Genomic DNA, 25743 nt, shown 5'->3' on the forward strand with positions numbered 1-25743 from the left:
AAGGGGTTTTGTTGGCTTTGCAGGTGCATTGGGATTTCTGCTGGGAAACATCACAAGAAGAGAGAGGTGAGTGCCTTGCTTTGGTCATCATCTTCCTCTTAATGAGGCATGTGAGCCATAAGTGTCTATTAGGAGAAAAGGCAGCTCTTATGTTTAATGTCTTTTATTTTAGTTCCTGGACTGTGTTTAGTATATGGGAGTCTGGTACCTGGATAAGATTAACTGCAGTAAATTATCAAGTATTTAATTTTTCTTACTCTGGCTTCTCTATGGCTCTTTTAATTTGTTTCATACTTTTTCTCCTAAAGACTGGGTAGGAAGGAATGGAAGAATTAAACCTGTTGTAAATCTGAGTGTAAAAGAAAAAAAGAAAAATGTTGCAGAGGAAGATGAATCTTGTCATTCCCCCTCACTTCTGAATATAGGAAAGGAAAAAAAACCCTCTTGTTTTGGCTGTGCTGAACTAATAAGGGAGAGAGGAAAAACCTACCTCCCAGCACTATTTCCAAGGTAATTATGCTTGATGATGATTTACCAGCCACTCCACTGTTCACACAGGCTTCATTTTGTAGCAATCTCTCTCCAAAGGAAACTTAATTAGTCTCTGACCCCTTCTTGATGCCAAGCTTTGGTTTTGCTTTATTTTTCTCCCTGGTAGCACAAAATAACTGTCTGGCTCTTCCTTTTCGGAGTGTAGTTGACTCCTAACATACAAGCAGTTCTCTGTCAGAGATGGCTGCACTTTGGGGTAGGTGGAGCATTGGGAAAAGTCCGGAGGGGCAGGAGGAGTGCATGAGTTTGTGTGCACGGGAGGTGTTTGCTTTAAAATAAGTAAACATATGATGAATTGATATTTGTAAAGCATTAGATTTCTTACAGCGAAGTCCAAGCAACTCATCACTAACAGATTAAATTACATCCTCTTAAAACCTGTGTAACTCTGATGATGACCCAAGCACTTGGAAAACACCTTCTTTTTTAAGTCCCTTAGGGGCTAAATTTTCCACTGTAACTAATTAAAAAAAAAAGTAGGTTTATCGCTTAATGCATCAGACTCCACAGCAGGTCCGGTTGTGGGCAGGTCTGTGGCTCACAGAGGCTTCCCACGGCACCAGTGCTGGCATTGGCACAGCACCTCCGGCAGCAGTTCCACCTCGATGACTTCTGTCCATCAGCACCACAGGACTAGCCCAGGCATCTCCCTTTCTGCCTGTGGAGACATGCTCTCCCCCAGGGCGGGGTGAGCACAGGGGATGGGAGGTGTGGTGCCCGGGCCTCTGTGCCGGAGGGGTGTACGGGCAAGGACCAGGTTTCTGCCGTTGAACAGCTGGGTTTGCTTAGTTGCGCTCGAGTGGTACAGAGCCCTTCAGCCAAGGCGTGCGGAGCCCATGAGTAATAAGGCAAATGCGTCCTTTGTCTCTGCCTCCTTGCACCAGGGGATGGGAATGCAACGCCCTGCACGGGGACGCTGAGTCAGCAAGGGGTGATGTGAGGCCCCTGTAAGCCCCACCACCATGCTGAGAAACCTCCATGAGCAGGGTTTAGAAGCAAATAATACTCACAGAGGTGGTTTTGGACATCCCTTTGTCACAATGCTTGACAAGTACCACAAAACACAAGACAATCAAAATACCACTGGCTTCTGCATGTGACAATGCCAAATCAATTCTTATGCCGTGGCTTTTTTGTCAAGAGGTGGAGTAGAGCTAGGCTAAAAAGGGGAATTCATCTGTAAAGCCACTGAAATCCTGTCCTGATCGATAGAAATAGGGTATGGAGGCTTCAAAAGATCAACCAGCCCAATGTGTGTGAGAGGCGCACAACAGAGCCCAAATTCCACTTGAATCCAGGAACTGTTGGCAGAAGGACTTCCTTTCAAACCCTGCATGAGGTTATCACCTCAAACACAAGGGCAGAAGCCACCCTCTGCAGAAAGAGGCTTCCTTTTCATCTCCCACAGTTGTGCTGCAGGTCTCACAGAACCCTTGTGAGTAGAGGAAGTGAGGAGAGGTCACAAAAGCTCAAAGGGCATGGAAATAACAGATCTGTCTGCAACTTGTGGAGGAGAAGGGGGAGGGGGAGGCAGGACTACCACTGCTTCTGAACTCCAACAGGCTCAGCTGGACCCAGGGAGTGTCAGGAGTGTTTGAGGAGTCTGAGTGGAGAGGAGTGGGGAGAAGTTGCAGTCTGGGTTGAGACCAGTACGTCAGAAAGAGGAAGAGATATGTGCTTCAGGAGGGATGAAGGGTTTTTTCATACAACGAGAAAAACAGACACCTTTCCAAAGCTGCTTGGAGTATGAAGCAAAGTCTCTGGTAGTGACAATTGAATACCTCAGCTAAATTGCAAGGTTTTCGGGATGTGCTGAGAAACATTGGGTCAAGGCTGAAATCCCAGGACCTGGTTGCCTTCTTATGTGGAGCTTTTGGATAGTGGTTGCAGCTGAAGCTCCAGTTTCCTCTGGGAGTCCACTGAAGCCCCAGGAAACTGTATTTGGGTCATAAAACTAATCTTAACCAGCCCAGGAAGAAAGCTCCTCTACCTCCAAATGCATTTGTGTCCACAGGCAGAGGCTGATGCACCTGTGCCTCTGAGGGATGGGAGGAGGGCTGCCTACCAGTGTCACACCCGAGGGTGGTTGTGAGTCACACCTCTGTGCAGCTTGCCTTGGGCAAGTTGGCCAAGGTTTGCCTCATGCTTTTGTACTCATGTACCAGGACCAAGTGCTGTGTTATCTGCTCTTGCTTAATGCAGCTTCCCTCTGAGGCAGGAGGAGCAGATAGTAGGTGGAAAGCTCCAGATCTTCCACAGCTTCTCCTCTGGGGCCTGTTGAAGGATTGGGTCTCCAGCTGCCCAGCTATTGTCATGGCCTTGCATGGTCTCTGATTGGTGATGATGATACTGGACCACCTGAAATGCAGAAGGGGTCGGACAAAGGGTTGCCATATGTGGCACAGGGGAATGAAGTGAGTACCAAATAATGGACTCTTTCAATGCCAATGACTTGGAGGCAGAGGGAGAATTCACAGAAATACAGAAACATCATTACAGTTTTTATTTTTAGATCTACAGTAAAGGCTTTTCCTTCCCTTTTCCTCCTCTTGGTCTGTCTGCTTCCCTCCATGCTGCAATCCTATTGGACTTAGTTAAGGAGAATTAGAAACTTGCCACTCTCCAGCTGATACCTGTGTGGTGGTGACCGTGTCCAGTTTTCTTCACAACTACAGTAGCCTAAGAGATGGGCTAACCCCAGGAGAAGAGGATTGCTTTCTCCAACTCATGTGACTGCAGTAATAGCTGCCCAGGGGGAGGCAGGAGTAAGATGGGCTCTGCCTGCCAAGGAGGAGAAGAAAGCCAGCTTCTGGGGAGGCAAGAGCATGGGCCAGATGGACGGCCGACATACAAGGTGTGAGCACTGTTGTTACACTGAAGAGGCATCTCACACTGAATCGTGGTATTTACATGGCAGCTGGAGCAGACCCGCTTTTCAGTGTGGTAGTCAGAGTTCAAGTGCCTGCATTTGAGCAGGAAAGATTTCCTTGCCTTTTGGATTGCTCCCTGGCTTGTCATGTTTCTTAGATTTCAATAACTAAAGGTTTTTCTAAAATCTCTGGAGTTTGCAGCACATAGGTCCATGAGCCAGACAGCAATCTCTCCAGCTTTCAGATGAGTAGAGGACCAGGGTCCATCTCAGGTTTGCCAGAATCTGCAGCACTGTATTGCTGAACATGTGGCCAAACATTGCCCAGATCCAGATTTGACCTGTAAAACAGTTTTATGTGACCCCCTGGACATACTCACTGGTCAGGAAGTTTGGCAGTGACAGAGCTTCAAGTTGTGCTCATGAGCCTGCCATTTTCAAATACAGAGCCATACAGTTTCATATATATTGGTCTGGCCTCCAAATACCTGTTTGGGACTAAAAATGGCTTCTCACCCTAGAAATAATGGCCATGCCTACACAGGCTATCATAGGAAAATAGAAAATATTTGTGTGCTCTGCTGGTGTAATGGTGAGAGCACTGGAGATGTCTCTATGCCTAACCCTCAAACCACTGCAGAAAGAGTAGTAGGAAATACCTGTTTTCCATCTGTCACTGTTGGAAGTATTGCATACCCCAAATAGGGCAGCTGCTTAGATGGCAAGAGGTGGCATTGTTAGAGAGGTCTCACAATTCTCTGTTCTTCAGGAAAGTCCCCTTCATTGACACCTGTGTCAGCTTCTTTGAAGAATCATAGAGTCAGTGGTCCCAGCAGGAGACACGCAAGTGCAGGTACTCTGGCAGAAGAAGGATGTTAAAGCTGCTTTTCCTGTTGTCTGCTTAAGTGGGGCCCACTTCAGCCTTTCTTTCTGGGTTTATATTTTCTTAACCACCTGGCAAATGCAGCTGTCTCTGGGTTTGGGGTTTTTCCCTCCCCCTCTCCATGCAGACACATGTTCCATCCCTTTGAAAGAAGGACTTCATAGGAGCTGGCATTTGAGCTTCTTTCTCTAAGAGGTCTCACACCACTGACTAGTGCCTTTATGCTCCTCTCTCTGGAAGGGGATGAATTTGACACGGGGCACCTGACTCCAGACTGCAGGATATAGCACTCTCAGGAATTTGGTGGGAACGCTACTTGGCCTGGCTCCCATGAGCCAGCTGCAGCCTGACCTGCTCCCTCCCTCCCTTCCACCCTTCCTCCCTCCCTCACACCTGACTTGCAGGGCTCAGCCCCAGTTTCCAGCATGGGTGGGATATGGGCTACCCTTAGCAATGTGCAGCCAAGCCCTGCACCAAAGGTATGTGTGTGGGATACAGCTAAGACATCATGCTTACCAGTTCAGTCCCATGGTAGTGAAACAGCCAGCAGAGTGGACAGCATGCTCTGGAGTAACACTGGCTTCTTTGGAAGAGGAGAGAGGTGAGGGCACTGAACTTATCCACTGTCCATCCAGATGTAGCTGGTGTTTCTGGCTAGATGTAAATGCAACACCATGAGCTGAGGTTGGCATGGGTGCTGTTGTGATGATGAAAACCCTACGCAAAACAGAGATGAAGACACTATGCCCTCAAAGTGGTCCCAGTCTTCTGTAGCTCAAGTATCAGGGAGAGTTTGAGTTACCAGATTAATAACTGGGGAAGTTTCTCCTCTGAAACTACTATGAAATAAGGGGTGAGAGGTGTACAGTCAGGCTGGCAAGTTCTATCTATCCTTCTCCTCAAGCATAATTTCTATTTCTCTGTGAACCCTGTTGTACTGGTGGTCTAATTGAAGACTGTATTTGGCTTTTCCTAGGTTGCATGAAGAACTAAAGATGGCAAAAAGTGAGGACTGCATACACATTTTGCAGGGTCTATTAGTCTTTGGAAATGTGGTCATTGGGGTAAGTGAAGTGGAACAAGTATGGTGGAGGCTTCCTTCCAATATGACACTTCTTAAAAAACACAGTTTTCAGATGTGAAATCCCTCTTCACATGTGAAGTCCACACATAAATAGTCCAATACAGTGTGAGAGAAGAGGAAAAGGAGAGCTGTCCTAGATGATCAGTTTGGTGGGAAAGGGACAGCAGGGGCTGTTTCAGAAGACCAAGGTAAGTTCTAGGGGAAGAGTCCTAGAACTGTCATCAGGAGCTGACTAACATCTTTCCAGCCCCCTCCCTCCCTCCCTATAGTGATGGAATAGTTCTGTTCATTCTTTCATAACAACATCCTCAGGTCCTAGGCCAGACCTCTCAGGTCTAGGCTGGGTGAGATTTGCCTGCAGTTCCTCTCTGAAGTCACAACACAAGAAACTGTAGAGCTGGGCAGAGGAGGAGTTGAGTAGCTCCCATCTGTCAGGCAATCAAATGAAAGGAAAGCAGTCTATGCCTGCTTCTGTCTCTCCTATTTCTTTAGGGAAGCTTGATCTAATGCATTTCCTACACTTGTGCTTCTCAGATGTGTGGCATTGCCCTGACAGCAGAATGTATCTACTTTGTGTCTGATCCACATGGTCTCTACCCTCTGCTGGAAGCCACAGAAAATAAAGACATCTATGCTGCTGCCTGGATTGGCATCTTTGTTGGCTTTGCACTGTTTGCTCTATCTATCCTTGGTATCATTGGAATCATTAAGTCCGACAGGACCTTACTGCTGGTGGTAAGTATACCAAAGTTTGCCTACCTATTGCTATCAAACTGAAGAAATGCTGCCTTAGTTTCCCTGATCACCTCAGTAATCAACCAATGAGCAAAGACAGCTTTTATAGTGATGAGGAGCCAAAGGTTCTTCTTGATCATGGCTGTAGTGTCCCAGGAAATTACTCCTGTGAAGACGCATGCATGAGAAGATCCCAGACCAGGCTGAGGGAATGGATGGAGGTGGCCACAGTGGAGGTTTAAGCTGACTAGCTTGACCCTGACTTTGCCCTTAAGCAGTGCAGAAGCACTTGTGCAATCACATATATCTGGGATGTGGTTTAGATCCTTGTTTCTCCCCACCCCTTACTGCTTTTCAGCTGTCATGCACCATTCAGTTTAGGAGCTGATAAGTAATTACTTCTGTACAAGGCATTAGTAAGTGTCAGTATACCAAATATGGATGCAGTTGAGAACATTAGACATCAGCAGGCAGGCAGAAATTGCAGGGGTGGGGACAGAGATTTGGATAAGCCGAGGACAATGTTAAGATGTGAACAAATCCTTGTACAGTGTCTTACTTAGTCCTTTGGTCTGGCAAAACATTAGTGGCAAAACTTAATTGATGCTTGTATGAACAAAAGGTGGAGCTGAAAACTCTGGAATCAGCTCTCTCTTGGATTATTGTGGGGTGGCAGGGTGTCTGTTTTGGACAAGAGACACTCGGAGATCTGAACTCCTGTGCCAGGGAATTCGCCGGCGAACAGCTGAGGAAATAGAATTCCCTTAACTCTGAATTTTGGTGTCTTGGCTAAATCCCAAGGCTCTGATTTAGGAGATACGAGAGGGTACAAGGGACAGAAGCTTGGGTAAGAAGGAAACTTGAATTAGAGATGAACATTATAAAATGTGAGATGAGAAATAGACACGAGAAATCCAAAGGGAATATGGAAAATGTTAAAGGGACTGTGCAGAAAAGGGAAAAGAAGGAGTGAAATAGACCATGAGAGGTGACCCTTGGAATCTGTTTTTGTGAAGGATCTTTGCTCACAATGTATGAGTATTAAGGAAATCTGATGATGAAAAATCAGGAGGATCTGAATGATACTCTAAATTGCACCTTCTGTTTCCCCAAAGTACAAGTTCTCCTGCGAGGAGCAAACAGCTTCTTGCTGAAAAGCCTATAGATGTCAAGTGGAAGGAGAAACATGACACAAACATAGGTTGCCAATGAGTTGCAACAAAGAAAAGGGCAAATGTTATTCTAGGACATATCGGGCAAAATGTTTTCCGTAGAGGCAGTGTAGTCTTAATGCCATGAGGTTCTGATGAAATCTCATCTGTGAGATGGGGAACAATTCCAGCCATTTACCTTCAAGAAAGCAGATTGCAAATTGAAACAAGCACAGGGAAAGGCTACATGAACATTAAGGGGCACAGAGAGGCACTGAAGAAACTATGATAGCCTGGCCACCTTTACCTTGAGTGGGGTTTCAGGCTTAATCTTGAAAAAAAATGTGTAACTGTTTCTCTAAGAACTAACTCTTCTCTCTGTCTCCCACAGTACATCATTCTGATGCTGATTACTTTTGCATTTGAAATGGCTTCTTGTATCACCGCAGCGACTCACCGAGACTTCGTGAGTATTTCTTTTCTGATGTATTCTTTTAACTGCACTGGGAAATGCAGTTCTAGGGCACACAGTTGTCCTGTTCAGTGTAGTAAATGGCCTATGTGATAGTACAGTGTAAACTCATAGGACTACTGCTAAGCAGAAGACAGCCCTACAGGGAAAGACTCCAACATCATTATTCCAATCAAGGAAATAACTTTGTTTTTTCTAACATAGTTTTGTTATTTTTAACATTTTAAAATGTTTACAACCTTGCAGTTAAGGAAATAATAGCGTGGGTTAGCTGAATCATCAATACAGTCTTTAGTCTTTCAGCTACAGACTGATTAATCTATTATACACGTCAAAGACAAATCTTCAGCATTGCCCCAGGCAATGTTACTAGTGAGGGAAAGATTACATGGGTTATTGAAGATATTGGTGGGGAGCAAAATGATTTGTGATACTTTAGTTCCAAGCAACATATCAAATGCAACCCATAGCTTCTGCACATCTCCTGTGGTCTGACATCTGGTAGTGCCTGCTTAAGATCTATATCTTTCTTGCTCCTGGTCCTCAAATCCTGCTCTTTATTCTCTTTTGTGTAAAACCAGGGGAGAGGCAGCATTTCTGTTCTCCATCAAGACACTGAAACAAACAAACAAACCCTCTCCAAATAACCCTATATTTGCTTTACATGGCCACTTATTTACACTGTTTTTGCATCAACTGACTCTGTTGGTTTTTTTCTGTAGCTCACTCCAAATCTCTTCCTGAAGCAAATGCTGGAGAAGTATCAGAAGGCAGAGACAGCTAATAACCATGACAAATGGATGACTGAAGGGGTCACAAAGACATGGGATAAACTCATGCTTCAGGTAATAATAACAATAGTAAAAGTCACTAATTACTAAGTGCTCTGCAGGTCTGGAATTTCAAGTCCTTCTTGGGGCCACTCAGTAATAAAGAAGATGGCATCTGCCTTGAACCTTAAAGAAAGTTCTGACATACTCCCCCTTTTGCTTGTTTATCAGATGACAGACTGTCAAAGGCAGGCACTTCAAAAATCTCTCCCATAAATCTGTAGTTAATGCCTAACCAGCCATGTGCAGTGTCCAGACATGTGCGGGGCTGTGGCCTGGGCCCATAAAGACTGTTCTCTTCTCTCACCCTGCAGAACCATTGCTGTGGGGTGCTGGGCCCCTCCGACTGGCAGGAGTACACGTCTGCCTTCCGCCTCACACACAACGATGCCGACTTCCCCTGGCCACGAAAATGCTGTGCCATGGATGCCCAAGGGCTTCCCGTCAACCTTGATGGCTGCAAACTTGGAGTCCCTGGCTATTATAACAGCAATGTAAGATCATCCCTGCTTTTTCCAGTTAATGTATGTCAGTCAACAGTGCCTTTCTGGAAGGGAAAGAAACTGTGAATAGCCTTTCTCCTCTACTGTAATCTCTGGGTTTCAATAGTTTTCTGGAGGAGAAGAGCCTGGAGTGGAGTCCTGGCCATGTTGCTGAACACAGGATAGGGGTTTTTTTTAGGATAAAGACTTTCCTGATGGATAGAGAACTATTAAGAAAACTCTCCCAATGCCACCAGAAAGGAGTGACATCTGTAACATGTAGATGGACAGCAGCTGAATCAAACTTAGCCCAAAGATGAGTGCATATAATATGAGCAAATCAGCAGTTCTCTTCCTCAAGGTAGAACTTTTCAGTAGACTAACAACTAATCTATTCAAATAGGTTGCTGGGTCATGAGCATCAGCTTCTGCATTAGCATGCATTTCTAGAAGGCATTCAAGCTTCCAGTTTCGCCTGTAGCTTCTGAATTCTAGAGGTCAATTCTGTGTCAACTGTGTTTGGTTATCTAAGTGCACTTGGCAAGTGGATGGCACAGGAAGTTGTCCTTGAAGTGTCTGAGATAGATTTTTGCATTTGGAGCTAGGTTATCTACAAGTTGTCAATAAGCAGTGTAGCTCTGGCTTGGTTTTTTCAGACCCTATGAGGTGCCCAAATTGCAGTAGGAGAGGAAGATGTCACCTCAGTCTCTCTCAGAAGTGGATGAGCTTCTTGCCTTGCAGTAAAACCTCAAAGCTGGTATTGAGTCATCCCTGCTTGTCTTACAGGGTTGTTATGACGCTATTTCTGGGCCAGTAAACACACATGCCTGGGGTGTTGCCTGGTTTGGTTTTGCCATCCTCTGCTGGACTGTAAGTACTTTATATTTGCCTTTATTTCCTCTTCTCTTTTCTTGGTATTCCACGCCCAGCTGGGTGGAGGTGGATGACAGGACTGACGCATTTAAAATGTTCATAGATTATCGTATTCATTCCTCACCTATCTGCCTGTAGCCTGTTCCACTAACTGCTACATTTACAAGTTCTCCTCCATTCTGGCTTCCAGAGGTGAGGAACCAGATGGCTTTCTAGCCTGATGAGTCCTGCTGCCATCTCAGCAACACAACTCAGCAAACACAGCTTGCAGATACTTGTTTGTGAAGGGTATTGGATCATCTAAACAGCAATCATGATAGATAATTCAGTTTGTAGTTTGAAGACTTTGTAGGAATGTTTTAAGTACTCTTAAAAGTAAACTCTCAGGGTTCAGCAGCTTCATGAGAGATAATCCCTAGTAAGACGAGTGATAGTCAGATAGTTATGACTGTGCATATCTTCTTCCTTCACTGTGTAGTTTCTGTGCAGATAAAAAAATTTAAGCTTCCTCTGCCTGAACAAGCTTTGCTTTTCAAGAATTTCTGTTGTCCCTCCTAGCAATGGGACTAAATGAGGATGGGGGAAAGGTGGAGAGAAGGGAATGGGGAGCAGAGAAACTTTAGTAGTCTTGTCTTTTCAGTTCTGCGTCCTCCTTGGTACCATGTTCTACTGGAGTGGAATTGAATACTGAAGGCCCGGTGTACTCACTGCTGTCCTGAAATGCCGCATGAAACTGCGTTTGTCTTCTGCTCCATTCTCCTTGTGCCATGGAGGATTTGAAGTTTTCCCACTACCTCTCCCATATATACTTTTGCCGCTCCAAAACCTGACACACAGAACTGACTGCAGGAAAGAATCTTCTTGTCCCTCCTTACCCCTTGTTCTGCAGCCTTTATGTCTCCTGGCTGAGGCACAATCCTTTCACGGTGCAAGAAATCCTTGGAGCATAAGATAAGAAGTTATCTGATTTGTTCTCTGATGATATCAGTAAAGAAAATCTCCATATACACTTGCTGCAAAACACGGCTCTCTAAAGTAAGGTTGAATTTAAATTGTAATGCTAAAGGCTCCAGCAAGGGCTGTGTGAGCAAAACTGTAACCTCCTGTGACCAAAACTGTAACCTCCCGTGACCAATAAAGATGGATGCTGCAAGGGAGAAGACTGCAGACCTCTCTAATATATTTTATTGTTCAACTTCTCTTCCTGGTCTCTGTCACCCCTTGCCTTAGAATAAGGCAGATTTCCTGAGAGTTTTAGTGTGTCGGCAGTAGAGACATGTCACAGAGAAAAAGTGTTGCTAGTCAAGCCCAATAAAAGGCTAGCTCACTCCTCAGCAATATGCTGCCTATAAGCAAGCCTACCTCCTGTCGCTGATGAAACTACTGCATGTACTCCTACCTTCAGAAGTGCCAGTCCAGGAAAATCTTCACTTGCTAACAAGCAACTCCTTCAAAAAGCTGTTCTGTACTTCACACAAGATTTCACACATCTACAGGCTAGAATTCGTGCAGAATACAAAGGGTCTTGTGCTGTCGTTGGCTTTGCAAAAGTGGTTGTCCCATGCTCCTAGTTTACTGTGCTTCTTGCTTCGGCTACCTGTATGTATATGGTTACATCTCCTATGTAATTCCCCTTCCACATCCCTGGATCAGGTAGGACATAAGGCAAATAATGGCAGTGAGTATCTCTTGTGAAAAATGCAAGCAAGGAGCTAACTGAACCAAATCCAGTCCTTGCATCCGCACTTATAGTTCTCAGTCAGTTCAATAGAGGCTGCTTATTTTGGCCCGGACTTATCTGCTGTCTTTCCTAGTGAACACTTCAGCAGTTAAATGTATCATGAGAAATATGCTCTTGTAGAGGATTTTAAGATGAATCCTTCAGAAGTTTTACTGGTTCAGGTCCTGACACTTGCCATCTGCCTTGATTCTTTGTTTTTGTATATTCACCAAAATACTAATTAAAAAGAAGTGGAAGTAAATTTTTCTCTTGTTCAAGATGATGTGTTTGGGAAGGGGAAATAATAAAGGTCTGTATCTGGGACGTCTGGGGCAGGACAAAGGCAGGCTTTAATATCCTGTAATGCCATTCTGATGCATGGTGCTACAGAAACTCTGAATAATCCTTTGCTAATGTGCTGGGGAAGAGAAAGAGGCAGATATGAGGATGAATAGCTTGAGGAAGAAATGGGGAACTGCAACATAGAAGTTTTCTGTATGAGTGTGCCTTCAGAACTGAAAGTCCTTATGGTTCAGCCACTCCCCTGGTTCAGTGGGGTGGTGACTGTCTTGGAGACCCTGGACTCTCAGAAATTCCATAAGGAAATTAGTCTTTGCTTTTTTTGTGAGACATGAGTCATGAATAGACCATGTAAGCCATGTATGTCAGTGGTTAGAGTTTTTTTTTGAAGGGGAGGAGGGGGGAGTTTGGTGATAGGGTTGGGTTTTTTTGTGTCTATGCTGCTGAGAGCTACAGTAACACCTAAATGTAAAGAAATCTTAAGAGAATCAGCATCTGCCCAAATTAAGGAGCAATAGCAAAGACTGAGTTCTCTGCTACTTGACATGAACTGCAAATGCCTGTCAACTGCAGCCAGCAGAGAGGAGAGAAATGGGGGAGGAAGGACAATGCAGGCACACAGCCTCTGTCCTTGCTTGGCCAAACCCCTCCAATAACTCCTCAGCCATGGCAGCCATTGTGGATAGATGCATTCCTGTGAAAGGGCCTCTTGCTTGAGTTATTTCTGAAACTCAAGTAGCTCTGCAAATGAGTGAAAAAACTGGCTATGGGACTTTCTAGAGACTAGTAGTGCCTTCTGCATATGGATGTCTCTGTAGATACAGCCAGGAAAAAACTTTTAGGACTGCAGAAGCAGGTAAGATCAAATATTATTTTCCTTCTCTGGTATTTGGCTTCAGACCGAGAGGTCTCTTCCTTTCTGGTGCATCTAAATGTGGTGTGATTATAGCACTGCACTCAGTATAGGGGAAAATGCTGCAAGATTTTGCAGGACAAAAGAAACTGAAACTACTTTAAATAGACTATTTCAGTATTAACTGCTCCAACCAGTTGCAAATGATACCATTGACCTATTACATAAATGGCAGCTCCAGTCGATTAAGTTTGGGTTCTTCACATTTGTTTTCTGCTTCCTAAGCCTTTCCCTCCCATTGCACTTCATGATTCATGTTCTCAAAAAATAAAAGCAGTAAATAAGTGATCCAGGCAATGGTGGATCTATGCAGACGTGCCAAACATGCCTCAATGCAACCAGAAAATGCCAGCTTTATCCGGCCTGAACTAAGGAGGAAGGAGAAGACTGGACTGATGGCAGAATGATGTTGAGCAGGGTAATGAAAAATCCTGCACAGCTTTTTCTGGTTTTTCAGCTTCTGAAGGTTGATTCCAATCTCTGCAAGTTCATTGGGATGCCAGAGGGAGGGTGAGGAAGGGATGGAGTCCATGACAGGAATGGTGGTGAACAGGTTTATGTGTCGGCTGAGACTTGTAAAGAAATATTGGTCATTCTTGGCTGTTTGGATAGTGTCCTGAAGGTATGGATGTATGTGGCCTTCAGAGCAGGCAATACGTATATGTGCATGAAAACTACTGAACAAAGACATCCTGATAAGATAGGATGAAGAAAAAATCTCCAGGTGGAAGCTGTATGGTTTGTTTGCAGATTTGCTCTGTGTATTTGTTCTCTGTAGGAGTGATTATTCACAGTTCTCTCTTGGCAATAAAAATGCATTTCAATTCTCCCATAGAGTGACCAAACAAATTTTTGGACTATTAATTTATTGTAATATTCCCAGCTCTGAGAAATAGTCTTGTTGAGAAGCATCCTCTGTTCAGACATGATGGAGTAATGTGGTCTCCAAGCCAACAAGAATCCCACATTCTCATCTGCTCCTCTCCCATGCAGTCAGAAATGTAACCTGATGTTTTTCACACTGCCAAATGTTTGTGGCTGACAGTACTGAAGGCCTCTGTTCCTTCAGGCAATGAAGCAATGAGAGAGCTGCCTTTGCATATTTTGTGCCTTGACTCCCTTTTTCCAGCAGGCTTTCCTACCCTTTCCACCTTTCCTTTCACTTCTTCTGCATGAGATCTCTTTGCACAGACTCTCTTAGGCCTTATTTTAATTTACCTTGCTGGTTCATGGATGATGTACAATGACCATTATGTGCCATGCTTGCATCTGGCTGCGACCTCATTGTGAAAACCAGGAACCAGGCTGGTGGTAGTGCTCGGTATCCTCTGACTCAGATGATTTATTCCCCATCCTGCTCACTGACCTGGCATCTTAGTTTTTCACATTCCTTACAACAGGGACTTGTGCCAAGCAAATGTTTCCTGGGACCAGGAATGACCTAAAACTAGCTATAAATGAAGCCTCCTACTCCCAACCCTTGGCAGCCCCGCCCTCCTTGACAACTGGGGAAAGCCCCTGCAACATGTGGTATGCTGGGAACCTCCTGCAAGAACTCTCCCTGTAATCTCGGCCATCTATCTTTAGGAGACTCTGCTGCAGAGGAGTTGAGGATGACTGCTGAGGGTTAATCCTCAACTGGAAAAAAAGGTAAGGGTGTTTCTGACTGTGTTAACTTGCACCAAGGTGAAATTCCAGTATAGGCAATGTCATCTGCAGTTCTTGCACATTCACCAGTTGAGATAAACCCTGTAAGAGAGCTAAGTGATGAACAGTGAGCTGCTCTGGCTACCCAGGGCTGTTGCTAACTGTGAGAGAATGCAGGATTTCTCTATTTTTCTTGAAGCAACACTCACCTTTAGCACGGTACTGTAGCTGGCACAGAGTATGGAGCCTGTAAAGCCAAGTTACTTCAAAAAACTCTCTGCAAATGAGCAGCCTAGTCCTTTTACACCTCTCTTCTGCCTCCACTAGAGGACCCCTGGTGGCCTAGTGGTTAGTGTGCAGGACTCTCACCTCTGCAACCCAGGTTTGAATCCAGCCAGTCCCCGGGGCAGATGGAGTCCGTTAGGCCTGTGAGGCCATCCATCTATGAGAAGGTCACTCTAAACAAACCTACGTCCTGAGGACCTCACTGCCATTGTCCAAGCTTGCTTGGCCCCGGCAGATGAACCTTAGGATTAAAGGGTGGGCTCAGTTCAGCACAGGCTGTGTCTCACCTAAAAAAAATCCATTGCGCAGGCTGGAAAGGTAAAAGACCTTTCCCCAAATCTTCGTTCGCGAAGATGGGCCATTATTATCTGCCTCCACTATCTCACCCTTAGTCTTTAAGTAAATTATCTCACAATGCAAAAAAACCAAAAAGCCCCCCCAATTAGTAAAGCAGTTTGAGAGCGCCTGTTTCTTCTGATTTAGTCTTCCTGATTCTTACGAAGGAGGAGGGAAAGAAAATTTTACCTGATATTTTTCATACTGGTTCAACTCTATCTTATGTCTGGGTGTTGGAGTTTTTTCCTTTTTGGGTTTTACTTACCTAGAAACTTTCTCTGTTTAATAATTATCATGTGTTATTCTCCTTTCTCCAGAACTGGTTGTTCCCATGTTTGTGTGCTTTGTGGTTCTTTCTTAAGCAGCTACAAAGTTTTCTTTGAAATCATTTCCTCTCACTGAATTCAAATATTTCCTGGTCTTTTCAGATAAGGGATTTAAATTATACAAGTATGTAGTCCCTGCAGCAGATGTGCTATGGAAGAAAACAGGTCCCATTTTAAGATGGATGACATAATTCCTATGAGTTTTCTAGGTTTGCAGAATGCTCATCTCACATTGCAGTTTGCTAATAAGACATGAGAAAATACCTATTCTGTTTAATTATGGAGTGAAGCAAATATTCAAGTTTTAACACTCATACTGTATCTAACTTTTGAGGGCATCACGACTTGGGCAGGTCTGAGCTTTGCAGGTCCCATTCATTTCTAGTCACCACTGAAACACTAAACGCATGTGGTGAGGCATGTTCTTTGAAAAGTTTATTCTGCTCAGATGGAAAATTAACTCAGAAATCTCACTATCTTTCTCTGTCTTGACCTTTATGATTCTGTTCTTTTTGCTGTTGTTGATGTCTTGTGCCATCCTCCTTCACTTCTATGCACTGCTTGCCTTTTCCTTTGCTGCCAGGTGACCTTTAGCCCCATCCAGTGGAATAGCAGCTAGATGTTCTGTTGCCCATAGCTTCTGGACTCTGGGGCACAATGAGGATGCATGAGACACCAGTATCAAATGCTCTTTGGCACTGGGTTAGGTTGCTTCCTGATTAACAGCCAGTTTGGGAACTTGCTTAATCTTGGTTTTGGCTTAGCTGAAAGTATCCAAGATGTTGTAGCTGTGGCTTCCAATACAACCTACACAGACAATTGTCCTAAGTCAGGCAGGCAAAAGCAACTGGGTGAAATTGTGTTCAAAGACTTCCATGTGTTTAAGCACCCTGATTTAGGGAGCAGTGCTGATTGGAGCATGAGCAGGTCTACAGTGTGCCTTTTACTTATATTTCAAACCATGGGAATGCTGTGGGGCAGTTTAAGATTCTCCTCTTGCCCTATGGCCAAGTCATTGCTAGATTCTGTGGCACAAAGAATAGAAAAATACTGTTTCTTGTACAGAACTAGTAATTGGCTCTGGCTAACAACAATTTCAGAGTTCAACAAACATGATTTTCTTTCTCACTTTGTGTGCCAGTTGCCATGGTAAGCAGGAAGCACAACCCAGGCATTTCCCTAAAGGGAAACTGAAGTCATGAAGGAGGTAGGAAAGGGAGACAAGCCCTGAGTTCAGCTGCTGAGTAGGAAAAAAAAAAGTATTTCATTTAACCTAATGATTCATCTGGTTTTTAGGGAGAACAGTGAACAAGCTGCACTGCAAATACATCCACTGAGGCTACAGCCACAAGAACACCCCTCCCCTTCCTTATTTTGTTTTTTTGTTTTGTTCCCAGGATAGAAGGGGCACATACTAATAATATTCACTTCCATGCTACAGCTCAGAGATTGGATTAATGAGAGTCAGGGAACTAAATCAATAATTTGCTTAAGTTCTTGCTTGTCCTTTACAAAGCAAAAGAAGTGCATATATGATGCACCAGAGGCTTCATAGTAACTTCTGTTTCAGCTTGGCTTCTGCTATACAAACACTGGGATCCCAAAGTTTTTCCATACTGCACTCTGCATTGCTCTGCATTATTACAGGAAAGGCAGAATTCTGCAGATCTGCTAAATGGGATGACACGGTTGTACGTCACGGAAACTTCAGCATGGTAGAACTAGAAAGGGTAAGAAAAAAGATAATTTTACCCTCGAAAATTTTGAAGTATGTCAGGTAACAGTAATTCTACAGAAGTCTCCAAGCCCTCACTTCATCTTCAGAGCTGCAAAGCAGCTGCAGTCCTCATAACCTCCAATCAGAAAAGTGTGTGGTCGGGCCCTAACCTCTAATCCCCACCATCCAAACCCAAACAAACACAATTCAGTGCCCTGGCCACTCACACAACAAAAGAGGGGCTCAAACTCCATGTCAGAGGAAGACAAAAATGTTTGCACTGCATTCATAAACCAAATCTGGGAAAAAGAAAATGTTCCAAAGCATCACTAGGGCACAGGTCTGTTTTTTATGAAAACTCTAGTTTAATCTAATGGCTGAGATCTGGCAAAACATCTTTCTTTTGTGGCTTTTGTTTTTCTTTCCTTTTTAAAAAAAAACAAAAAAAAAAACCCAAAACAATTAGGCACGGGGGCAGGCAAGTCCATACAGAGAAAAAAAGCTTAACAAAAATTCAATTCATCAGAGCTAGCAGGAAAAATAATCACAGAGTTAGTGGGATTGGGACAGTCCCTTTCACAGTGTCTGACTTCCAGCCCTTCCTTTGACCTGGCAGCAAATAATATTTCAAAGGGGACCAGTGCCCACAAGCACATTAAGGTCTGGACTGCTGCACAGAGCCCTCAGAAAGCTCTTGCCTCTTGCCATCCTTCCTTTCTGGGGCTGTTACAGTCCTACTCCATCTCCAGTTGAACTCAGTAGCAAGCTTTCCATTCCTTGCTTGGAGCAGAACTAGTTATCACCAAGCCTTTTCATCAATTGAGAGCAAGCAAAGGCTAAAACAAATAGGGATCAGCTACAGCTTCTCCCCCCACCCTTAGAGATTTTTATTCATTTTTTCTAGAGGTGGAGACAAGCAAAAGTGACAACTGCAAAACCTGGGCATGCTTGAAAGATAACATATGCTTCAGTAGATTGCATTTTCAAGGACTTAGGAGAAGATTATGGTGGAAAGTTAAATCAGTCCTTGCACTCTGGTCTCCCCTAATCTTATCCTTCCTCTCCCCAGACAAGATCCTGCGCAGGAAGGTGTATTCAGGCCTTCTGCCCACCACAGATTAGCCAGAACTAATTAGCTACTTCGTGGGCAAAAAGCCCACATTTGATCTCACACTCTCAGTGCTGCAAAAGTTGCAGCAGAAAACAATTCCGTGCATCAGCCCAAGTTTCACAGATGTGTAAAATACTATTTAGGCAATTCCTTCATTTTAATTACATTTCGTTTTTAATATATTTATCTAGAATGATCTTATATATATATATAAAAATTTAAAAAGTGTTCACCACAACAGGCATTTCAGAATCAATAAAGAAAGAAAAAAGATTTTTATTGCACCATTTGGACTCTGGATGAGGGAAAATGTTGCAGGCTTTATGGATGCTCTCTAATACAGATCTAAGTTCCTCTGAAGCTCTAAAGGTGAAAAATAAGTACTTTGGTCTTTCTGCAGTGATGCCATGAGAAGGACATCCCAGAGGACTGGGATTTATAAGGTAAAACACAGTCCTCCTTTCTGTTTACTCTCCTGCAAATAAGGCAGCTTCCACACCAGCTAACATTAACCGTGCCCCTCCTTTCTGTCAGAGGATTCTCATCTTTGCCAGCTCAGCCATTTCACTCTGAGCTACATTTAACAGAAGCTGCACAAACCCCCGACTACATGGGAAGAATAAGTGCAATTTACTCACTTGTCTTCCATTGGTAAAAGTCCACAAGCAACATATGCTGGTGATATGTCATGTCTGATACTGGGGCCATCTGCAAACTTGGGAATAGCCTTTACACTGTTCACAGTCTCAGGAGAATTGAAATGTACTGCTGGGTCCCTAAAATGATCTTTGTGGAGCTGCAGAGGATGAGCCAGTCTATTTAGTCTTTTCAATACCAAGAACAACCAATGTAGCTCTCTGGTACACAAAACTTCATATTCTGGGCCAGACTCTTCTCCCATAAATCTGATCTATCCCTCTTCATAATGCTTCACAGACAAACAATTAAAAAACAAACAAAACTTCAAACAAACAAACAAATAAACACAAATCCCAAAACAAGGAGAAAAACCCATAAATCCTTTCTTAGAGAGATCAGGACTGACCCTGAAACTGACATCAGGGATAGCTTAATGAAGTTGGATCTCAGGAAGCTCCTGCCACACAGTCAGCATCATTCAGTGGGAGATGGCATCTGTCTTCTGGTTCTGGCCAACTATCAAGCTCTGATCCTTCAAGCTGACTGCAACTACCAGTATCAACGTGGATCCATCATCAAGCATTACAGACTCTGCAGAAGGCTGAGTCCGGAGTTGGGAATCATGACACCTGTCCAACGGTGCACCTTGCAACTAAGCATGTACTTTCAGCTCTGCAGGACCTGAGGCTTTATCTAAGCGCTCTTGGAACATCAGCTGAAGGCTGGAGATGAAATTGTAGATAAGAAACAGGATCAAGCTACAAAATAGACATATCATTACAGCATCTCTGCTTAATTAAAATCCAGGACCCGGCTCTGAGTTCAAATGCTGAAACATCCTTAAAAAGTAGGGTCTGGATACAGATTTTAGTTGAGGTTGATCTTTAATATTAAGTAAAGATTTCTAATAATTTTCTCTTGCAGGAGTTTCACCGCTTATGCCAAAAGCGCTATTACTTACCGGAATGCTGTTAAGAGCTGAGACAGTGTATTATATACAAATTGCCAGACCTCATTTCTTGTTCATACATCAATTTATATGAGAATAAGGAGGGGGGGGGAAAGTGGTTTAAACATGCCAAGGTTTCCTTTTTCTTCTGGTACATTATTTTGTGAGCTTCTTTACCTCTCTTCCAGGTGTCCTGGCTGTCAAAACTTCTAGGAACTAAGAGAAGAAATCCTTGTCCAAAGTAAACTATTTTGTTGATGCAAAAAAACCCCTTGGGCATCATTTCCACAACTTTGCCTTCCTCAAAACTCTTACAGTACCTCATATCGCACTTTCCCGAGTCATTTGCCATTAACCCAGCCATGGTGATTAAAAGCTTTCTCATGAGGCAGTAAAAAAGGCATTTGGGTGCCATGTTAATGCAGCCTAGAGCTGTGCTAACTATGAGGAGCATGGAGGACTGGCAACTCCCTAGTTTTTATAGGAGGCTGCACAGGCATCTTATGGTCTGGGAGTAGAATAATACAATTGTCATGAAGCTGCATATTCTGGGCCTGCTGTCCACAGCTTGCCCAGGTAAAGCATAGGCTGACATCTGTGAGAGAAAATAGACCCAAACAAAAACTCCAGGCTCTCATCTGGTTTACTATTCTCCCTTAACAAAACCGACAGCGTGGATTTAGTTCTCTGCTCTGTTCCCTCTTATATGGCATTATGCACACATGAGGAGTACAGTGGGGAGGATCAAAGACTGCAGCTGGTGACAGGGAAAAGCCCTCTTGTTTTTTCACACTCCCTTTGGATATGGCAGGAGAAAATTCTGCTGAAGATGTATTACTTGCATTTGTGGAACCGAAACTTCTAAAAAATACTCTGGCACCTCTTCCCGTTAGCAATCAAAGAGTGTGGAGAAAGCACCATACAGGCTCAGGGCCCTCCAGCCACAATAACACTAATAAAGTGACAGACTAGGAGCTCATGGGTTGAGTTTACTAACCATTTGAAACTGCCAGTACTTCAGAAAAAAAGCCCTAAACATACATCCTTTGGGAAATTCTGGCTGACACTCATTGTGGTGGCTATAGCACTTCATAACAGATGCTCAGTTACTGCTTAAACGATAGCCCATGATACCCAACAGAGGGCCTACAGACTCAGACATCTCCAGGAATGATGGCCCCTGCAAGTGCCATTACAGGGACAATCTCAGTGCTGGCAGCAACACCTGTGTACCTGTCTCCTCTGTAGTCACTGGTGACACTTAAATTGCAGAGACAGCCTAGGCTGTGCCTGACTTTGCAATCACCCACGGTCACAAAGCAGTCAATAGATGAGCCTGTGGTGAATGTAGAGTTAGAGGCTTTATAAAGGAAGCTTTAATTCTATTCCCACAGTAGCTGTTGCATATCTGAACATGTATTTTCCTGTAACATTAATGTTCCCTTCAGGAGAGACTTCAATTCACTTCAAATCTCCCTCTCAGGACTTGTTCATGATCTGTTCTGCAGTCCCACAAATCATCCTCTTTACCACACTTTTAATCAGTCCAAGGAGGTGACAACCAGCCATGCTCTCAAAGGAACAGTGTAAAATTGCAAGGAGCAGAAGTTTAAAGGAATAAGAAGCACCTGGGGACATGCCACACAGTGGCAATGAAAGACCAAGGGTCAAAGATATGTCAGTCAGGGTGCAAGAGGGCAATAGCCCAAGGACATGCAGATCAGGAGATCCTCTTTCTTTTCTCTCCTGTTGGCAGTGTGGAGCTCAGCTGGAGATAGCTGCAGAGGTGTCACCTGGCTTTAAGCAATGATGAAAATAGTTGATACTGGACTTTGTTATGACCATATCTTGGCTTTCATTGATACCAGCCTGAGAAGACTCTACACTGGGCAGCCAGCTGCACACTCATTCCTCAGCCACATGGATCTTGTCTGCCCGAGGAAGGTGTGGCTGAGCACACAAAACTCATGAGCAAGACTTGGAAGATTAAAAGAACAACTAGGCGTTTCCTGTACAGCTGCTTTCATTCCAGCCCTTGCACATGCTGGAAAGAGCACATCTTTGATGCAAGGATAGAGCTGGGGTAGTGTGTTCAGGTTGTATGTTTGTCATTGGAACATCCTTGAGTGTCTCACACCCTGTGTGACTGTGATCTGCTCATGCCAGCTTCACCTTCCCCTTCAGCTATCCCCAGCCTCTTGCACTGTTTATTTACACTGTCTAAATCAAACAGTCCTTCACTGGTGTCTGGGAAAAAATGGGAAGAGTTCCTAAACATCTGGATCTACCTCCTCAGCAGATGTGCCCCTGCACCCTGGGCTGCAGTGTTTTGTAACAGGGTTTTCTTCAAGCCCTGTTTTCTAATTATACAGAGATTTATTTTTCCTTTTCTTCCATAGGGAGGATGAGACTTTCACAGGGCTTGTTAGACAATAAGCATGAGAAAATGCAAGTGCCCTGGGACTGGCTTACAAAAAAAAAAAAAAGCAGGCAGTGAGGGACTAAGCAGAGGTGAGATAGGGAAGGAAAAGCAAGACAAAGAGACTATGACCTTCCATAGCAAAAAGCTTTGCAGGAAACCATAAAGGATTCAAGTCCATCTTGCACAAAATAACAACAGCAAAATGGCAACAGAATTGGTCTTGGACACTCCCATCCCAACCATCACAGAAAAGGAATAGGAGAAGCAGCTGCTATTCAATCTGCCTCCCACTTCGTCCATCCAGAATCACGGAGCGCCTCTGGGGCTGGTAAAAGCAGCTGGTAGAGGTCTCCAGTCTCTGGCCATTCTTGGGGATGGTCATTTTGTTCCGCAGTGTCACCCCCTCAGGTGTCGTCTGCGAAGTCTCAGACAGATCACCACAAATGGGGCTCAAAGAGGTGGTATGAGAGGGGCTCCTTATGGGTGATAATAATACCCTGGAGTCTGCTGAAGTGGTGGGGTGGTCCATAATGGGGAAAGGGGGACTGAAGAGAATCAGACTTTGGGGCCTCCCGGGCCTAGATCTATAGGAAGGCTTGGAGAACCCTGATGGCCTCTCTATCTTTGAAGACTGTGGGTTATCTCCAGCTGTCTCCCCTCCAGAGGTGCGCTTTCGGCGCAGAACGGGGGCATCCAGAGACGGATTATGACTGGACTGAGATGGCTCCAGTGGAGGGCCAAGGCTGCCATGCCAAGGACAGACTGAGTCCTTCTGAGCTGGGTCACTGTTTTCTTTCTCTGCTTTGGCTTTCTTTTCTGTCAGTGGGCTCTTGGGGGCCTCCAGGTGACTCCATGCCACCTGTGGCATTTGCCTGACGGTCTGCTTGGCTTCTGCCTCCTTCTTCTCAGCAGGTGGAGCAGCATTCTGAGCCTGCAGGGGCTGGGGAATCTGAGTGTACTGAATCTTGGGCGGTATCACAGGCACAGCTCTGGCCTGGCACATCTTAATCATGAAGGAGGTCCTGACCGCCGACACACTGACGGGGGCAGAGTTACGACGGCCAGTGCTGGCATGGGCCACTGCCAGGTAATCCAAGTCTAGATCCACAGGGGGATTGAAACAAGACCCCCAAGGAACACCTTTACTGGCAGCAGGGCAGTGTGTTGGCAGGGATGGGACAGAATCACTGCTTTTTACTTCCTTCTGCCCATACAGGAGGTTCCCAGGGGCAGATGGCACAGACAGGCTCTCGAATGTGAAGAAATCTGGGGCTGGGAGGAGCGAATCCAAGTTGAGGGATGAAGGCCTAGTCTTTACTTTGCGAGGTGTTTCTTCACCTTTATTACTCAGCTGTGACTCAGGGGCAGAGCACAATGCTTTGGTGACATTCTCTCCTCCCAGGGCAGTGTCCTGAGAGATGGATAACTCCTCCTTTGTGTTCTTTGTCTGTGAAGAACTGTCTGGGCTCTTTTGGTATGGCAAAAACAGCTCAGGCTTTGAGGTCCAAGGGTTTTCTTTGCTTACATCCACTTTCTTTTCCTCTGGCTCTGAAAAAGGTATTCTGTAGGGTCCTGCTTTCTCAGCTGGTACTTCCTCTCTGCTGAGGGTGTACTTCAGCTTCTCAGGTTTTGGGTATTCTTCTGGAGGACTTGGGCCATTCTCATCTTTCATAGCTTTGCCCAAACTAGAAGGAGAGATGGGTTTTGTTTTGGACAGCTCACAAGTCACTGACAGAATGTCACTGTGTGGTTGCTGCTGGTCAGTGGCATCTATGAAAGAGAATGGGATAGTCCATAAACTCATCACTGTGTCTTTACTGTCCAGGGAGAGGCTGCGACTGAATCGTGGTCTAAGAGAAAAGCCTGTCTCTGCTCTCTGGCTCTGTGGATGAAACTCCTGTATCATCTTCTCCTGAATGTCCTTAGAGGTGGGGGAATGGAGAGGGCTTGTAACCCACTGGTGATCCTCCCATGGCTCCACAAGTTCTAAGCTCTGCACATTATCTGTCCAGGTGTCCTCATCATCCTGGTCACCAGCATCCTGGGTTCTGCTAACAGCATGGCCCTCCTTCACCTCCGGGATTCCAGCTCCACTCAGTGCCTTGGAGGAGAATGTGTCCCTTTTATCAGTAGTCATTATCTCTTGCTTCCCCCTCTGGGTCTGGACTCCAGTAAGACCATCCTTTTCCCTCAGCTGCTGGCAAGTGCTATCTTTTTCTTTCCCTGACTCTGGATGTGCTCCTTTGGAACAAGAAAATCCATCATTTGGGGCAATCTTGTTAAATTCCGAGTGACTATGAATCTTCTGGTCCAGGCTAGGAGCGAGACATTCACTCCTGCTGTCCACCATTGGGTAGTGGTTCTTTGGAGTGGCTGTGCCAGTTGGAAGAGTACTCAGTTCAGGTAGGGCTGAGCCACAGCTCTGCTGTGCAACTGCATCAGACTGGCAGTCATGAGGGCTGTCTTGTCGCTCCATGCTGCTGGCACCAAATAAGGGCACCTGAGTTACTTGTGATGCTCTGCTTGAAGATGTCTGCTCAGCTAGTGTTGGACTGTGCCCTGGACCAGAGGAAAGATGGTCTGTTTGTACTGAAGAAGAAGATTCAGAAGTTTGGCTTGTCTTGAGGACAGCTGCTGGCAAGAGCAAGAGTTCCTCTTCAGGTTCAATAATTTTCAGTTCCTGCTGTATCTCTGGCCACAGAGGTTCTAGAAGGGCATTTGCCGCATCCTCCTCAGTCTGAAAAGCAAAAGAAATGCCATGACCTGGGAGCTCACAACACTACCAGTAAATACCCCTCAATTTTCCCCAAACAGCCCTCTCAGAATAAACGGGGTCTCAGATGAGCACATTCATGAGTACAGAAATACAGACACACATACTGCTACCAGTCAAGGAAGGAAATACGTCTATAAACAAGTGGGGTTATGGAGGAGAAGATCCGAGGTGCAGCCAAAAGGAGGTCTGGACAGATGTACTGAAACAGTGAGCTGAATGAGTAGCTGGAATATTTCAGCCCATTTCTCAGCTCTTCCCATTCAGGCTCGCTTGGCCTTGCCAGAGAATACGCATTCCCAAAATGCACACAAACGCGAATGAATAATCTATTCAAGGAGCTATGCCAACAGATCTTTAAATAGCTGTCCAGAGATGAGTATCACTGTAAGAAACTTGGTGAAAAGGCTCTGCTAGAGATACAGAGGAGGCAAAAATAGTAAGAATTTAAAAAAATTTGTGTGCAGCGAATGGAAGAATAAAGGACTGTTCAGGCTGTCCAGGACAAATGGGACAGCAAAAATAGAAGGGAAATTCAGAGACCGTGGGTCAAAATGCTCAGACATCCGGACAGTCTCACATCTGGAGAGTCTCAGAGCAGACAGATTGTAAGGGCTGAAATTGTATAGTTACAGGAAAAGAAGACCAAAAAGGGACAGTAGGTAGTTATGTAA

At 44.8% G+C, this 25743-nt stretch overlaps 2 protein-coding genes across 3 annotated transcripts in view; one reads left to right on the top strand and one right to left on the bottom strand.

The window, feature by feature from the left end:
• Positions 1 to 25743, top strand: part of UPK1B (uroplakin 1B) — a 36162-nt gene continuing 10419 nt past the window's right edge. Inside the window, exons 1-8 of one of the 2 annotated variants that reach the window (XM_027681195.1) lie at positions 1 to 66; positions 5281 to 5368; positions 5923 to 6123; positions 7666 to 7740; positions 8469 to 8591; positions 8891 to 9070; positions 9845 to 9928; positions 10572 to 12058. In XM_027681195.1, coding sequence (XP_027536996.1) covers positions 5300 to 5368; positions 5923 to 6123; positions 7666 to 7740; positions 8469 to 8591; positions 8891 to 9070; positions 9845 to 9928; positions 10572 to 10622 — 783 coding nt within the window. In that variant the 5' untranslated portion in view covers positions 1 to 66; positions 5281 to 5299 and the 3' untranslated portion in view covers positions 10623 to 12058. Of the gene's footprint in view, positions 67 to 5280; positions 5369 to 5922; positions 6124 to 7665; positions 7741 to 8468; positions 8592 to 8890; positions 9071 to 9844; positions 9929 to 10571; positions 12059 to 25743 lie in introns of those variants that run through there. The other variant, XM_027681194.1, reaches the window with a different exon arrangement.
• Positions 18543 to 25743, bottom strand: part of ARHGAP31 (Rho GTPase activating protein 31) — a 60173-nt gene continuing 52972 nt past the window's right edge. Inside the window, exon 12 of the mRNA XM_027681192.1 lies at positions 18543 to 25033. Coding sequence (XP_027536993.1) covers positions 22568 to 25033 — 2466 coding nt within the window. The 3' untranslated portion in view covers positions 18543 to 22567. The remainder of the gene's footprint in view (positions 25034 to 25743) is intronic.

The sequence above is a fragment of the Neopelma chrysocephalum genome, unplaced genomic scaffold, assembly GCF_003984885.1.
Source record: "Neopelma chrysocephalum unplaced genomic scaffold, ASM398488v2 Primary Assembly neopelma1_60, whole genome shotgun sequence".
Classification (NCBI taxonomy): domain Eukaryota; kingdom Metazoa; phylum Chordata; class Aves; order Passeriformes; family Pipridae; genus Neopelma; species Neopelma chrysocephalum.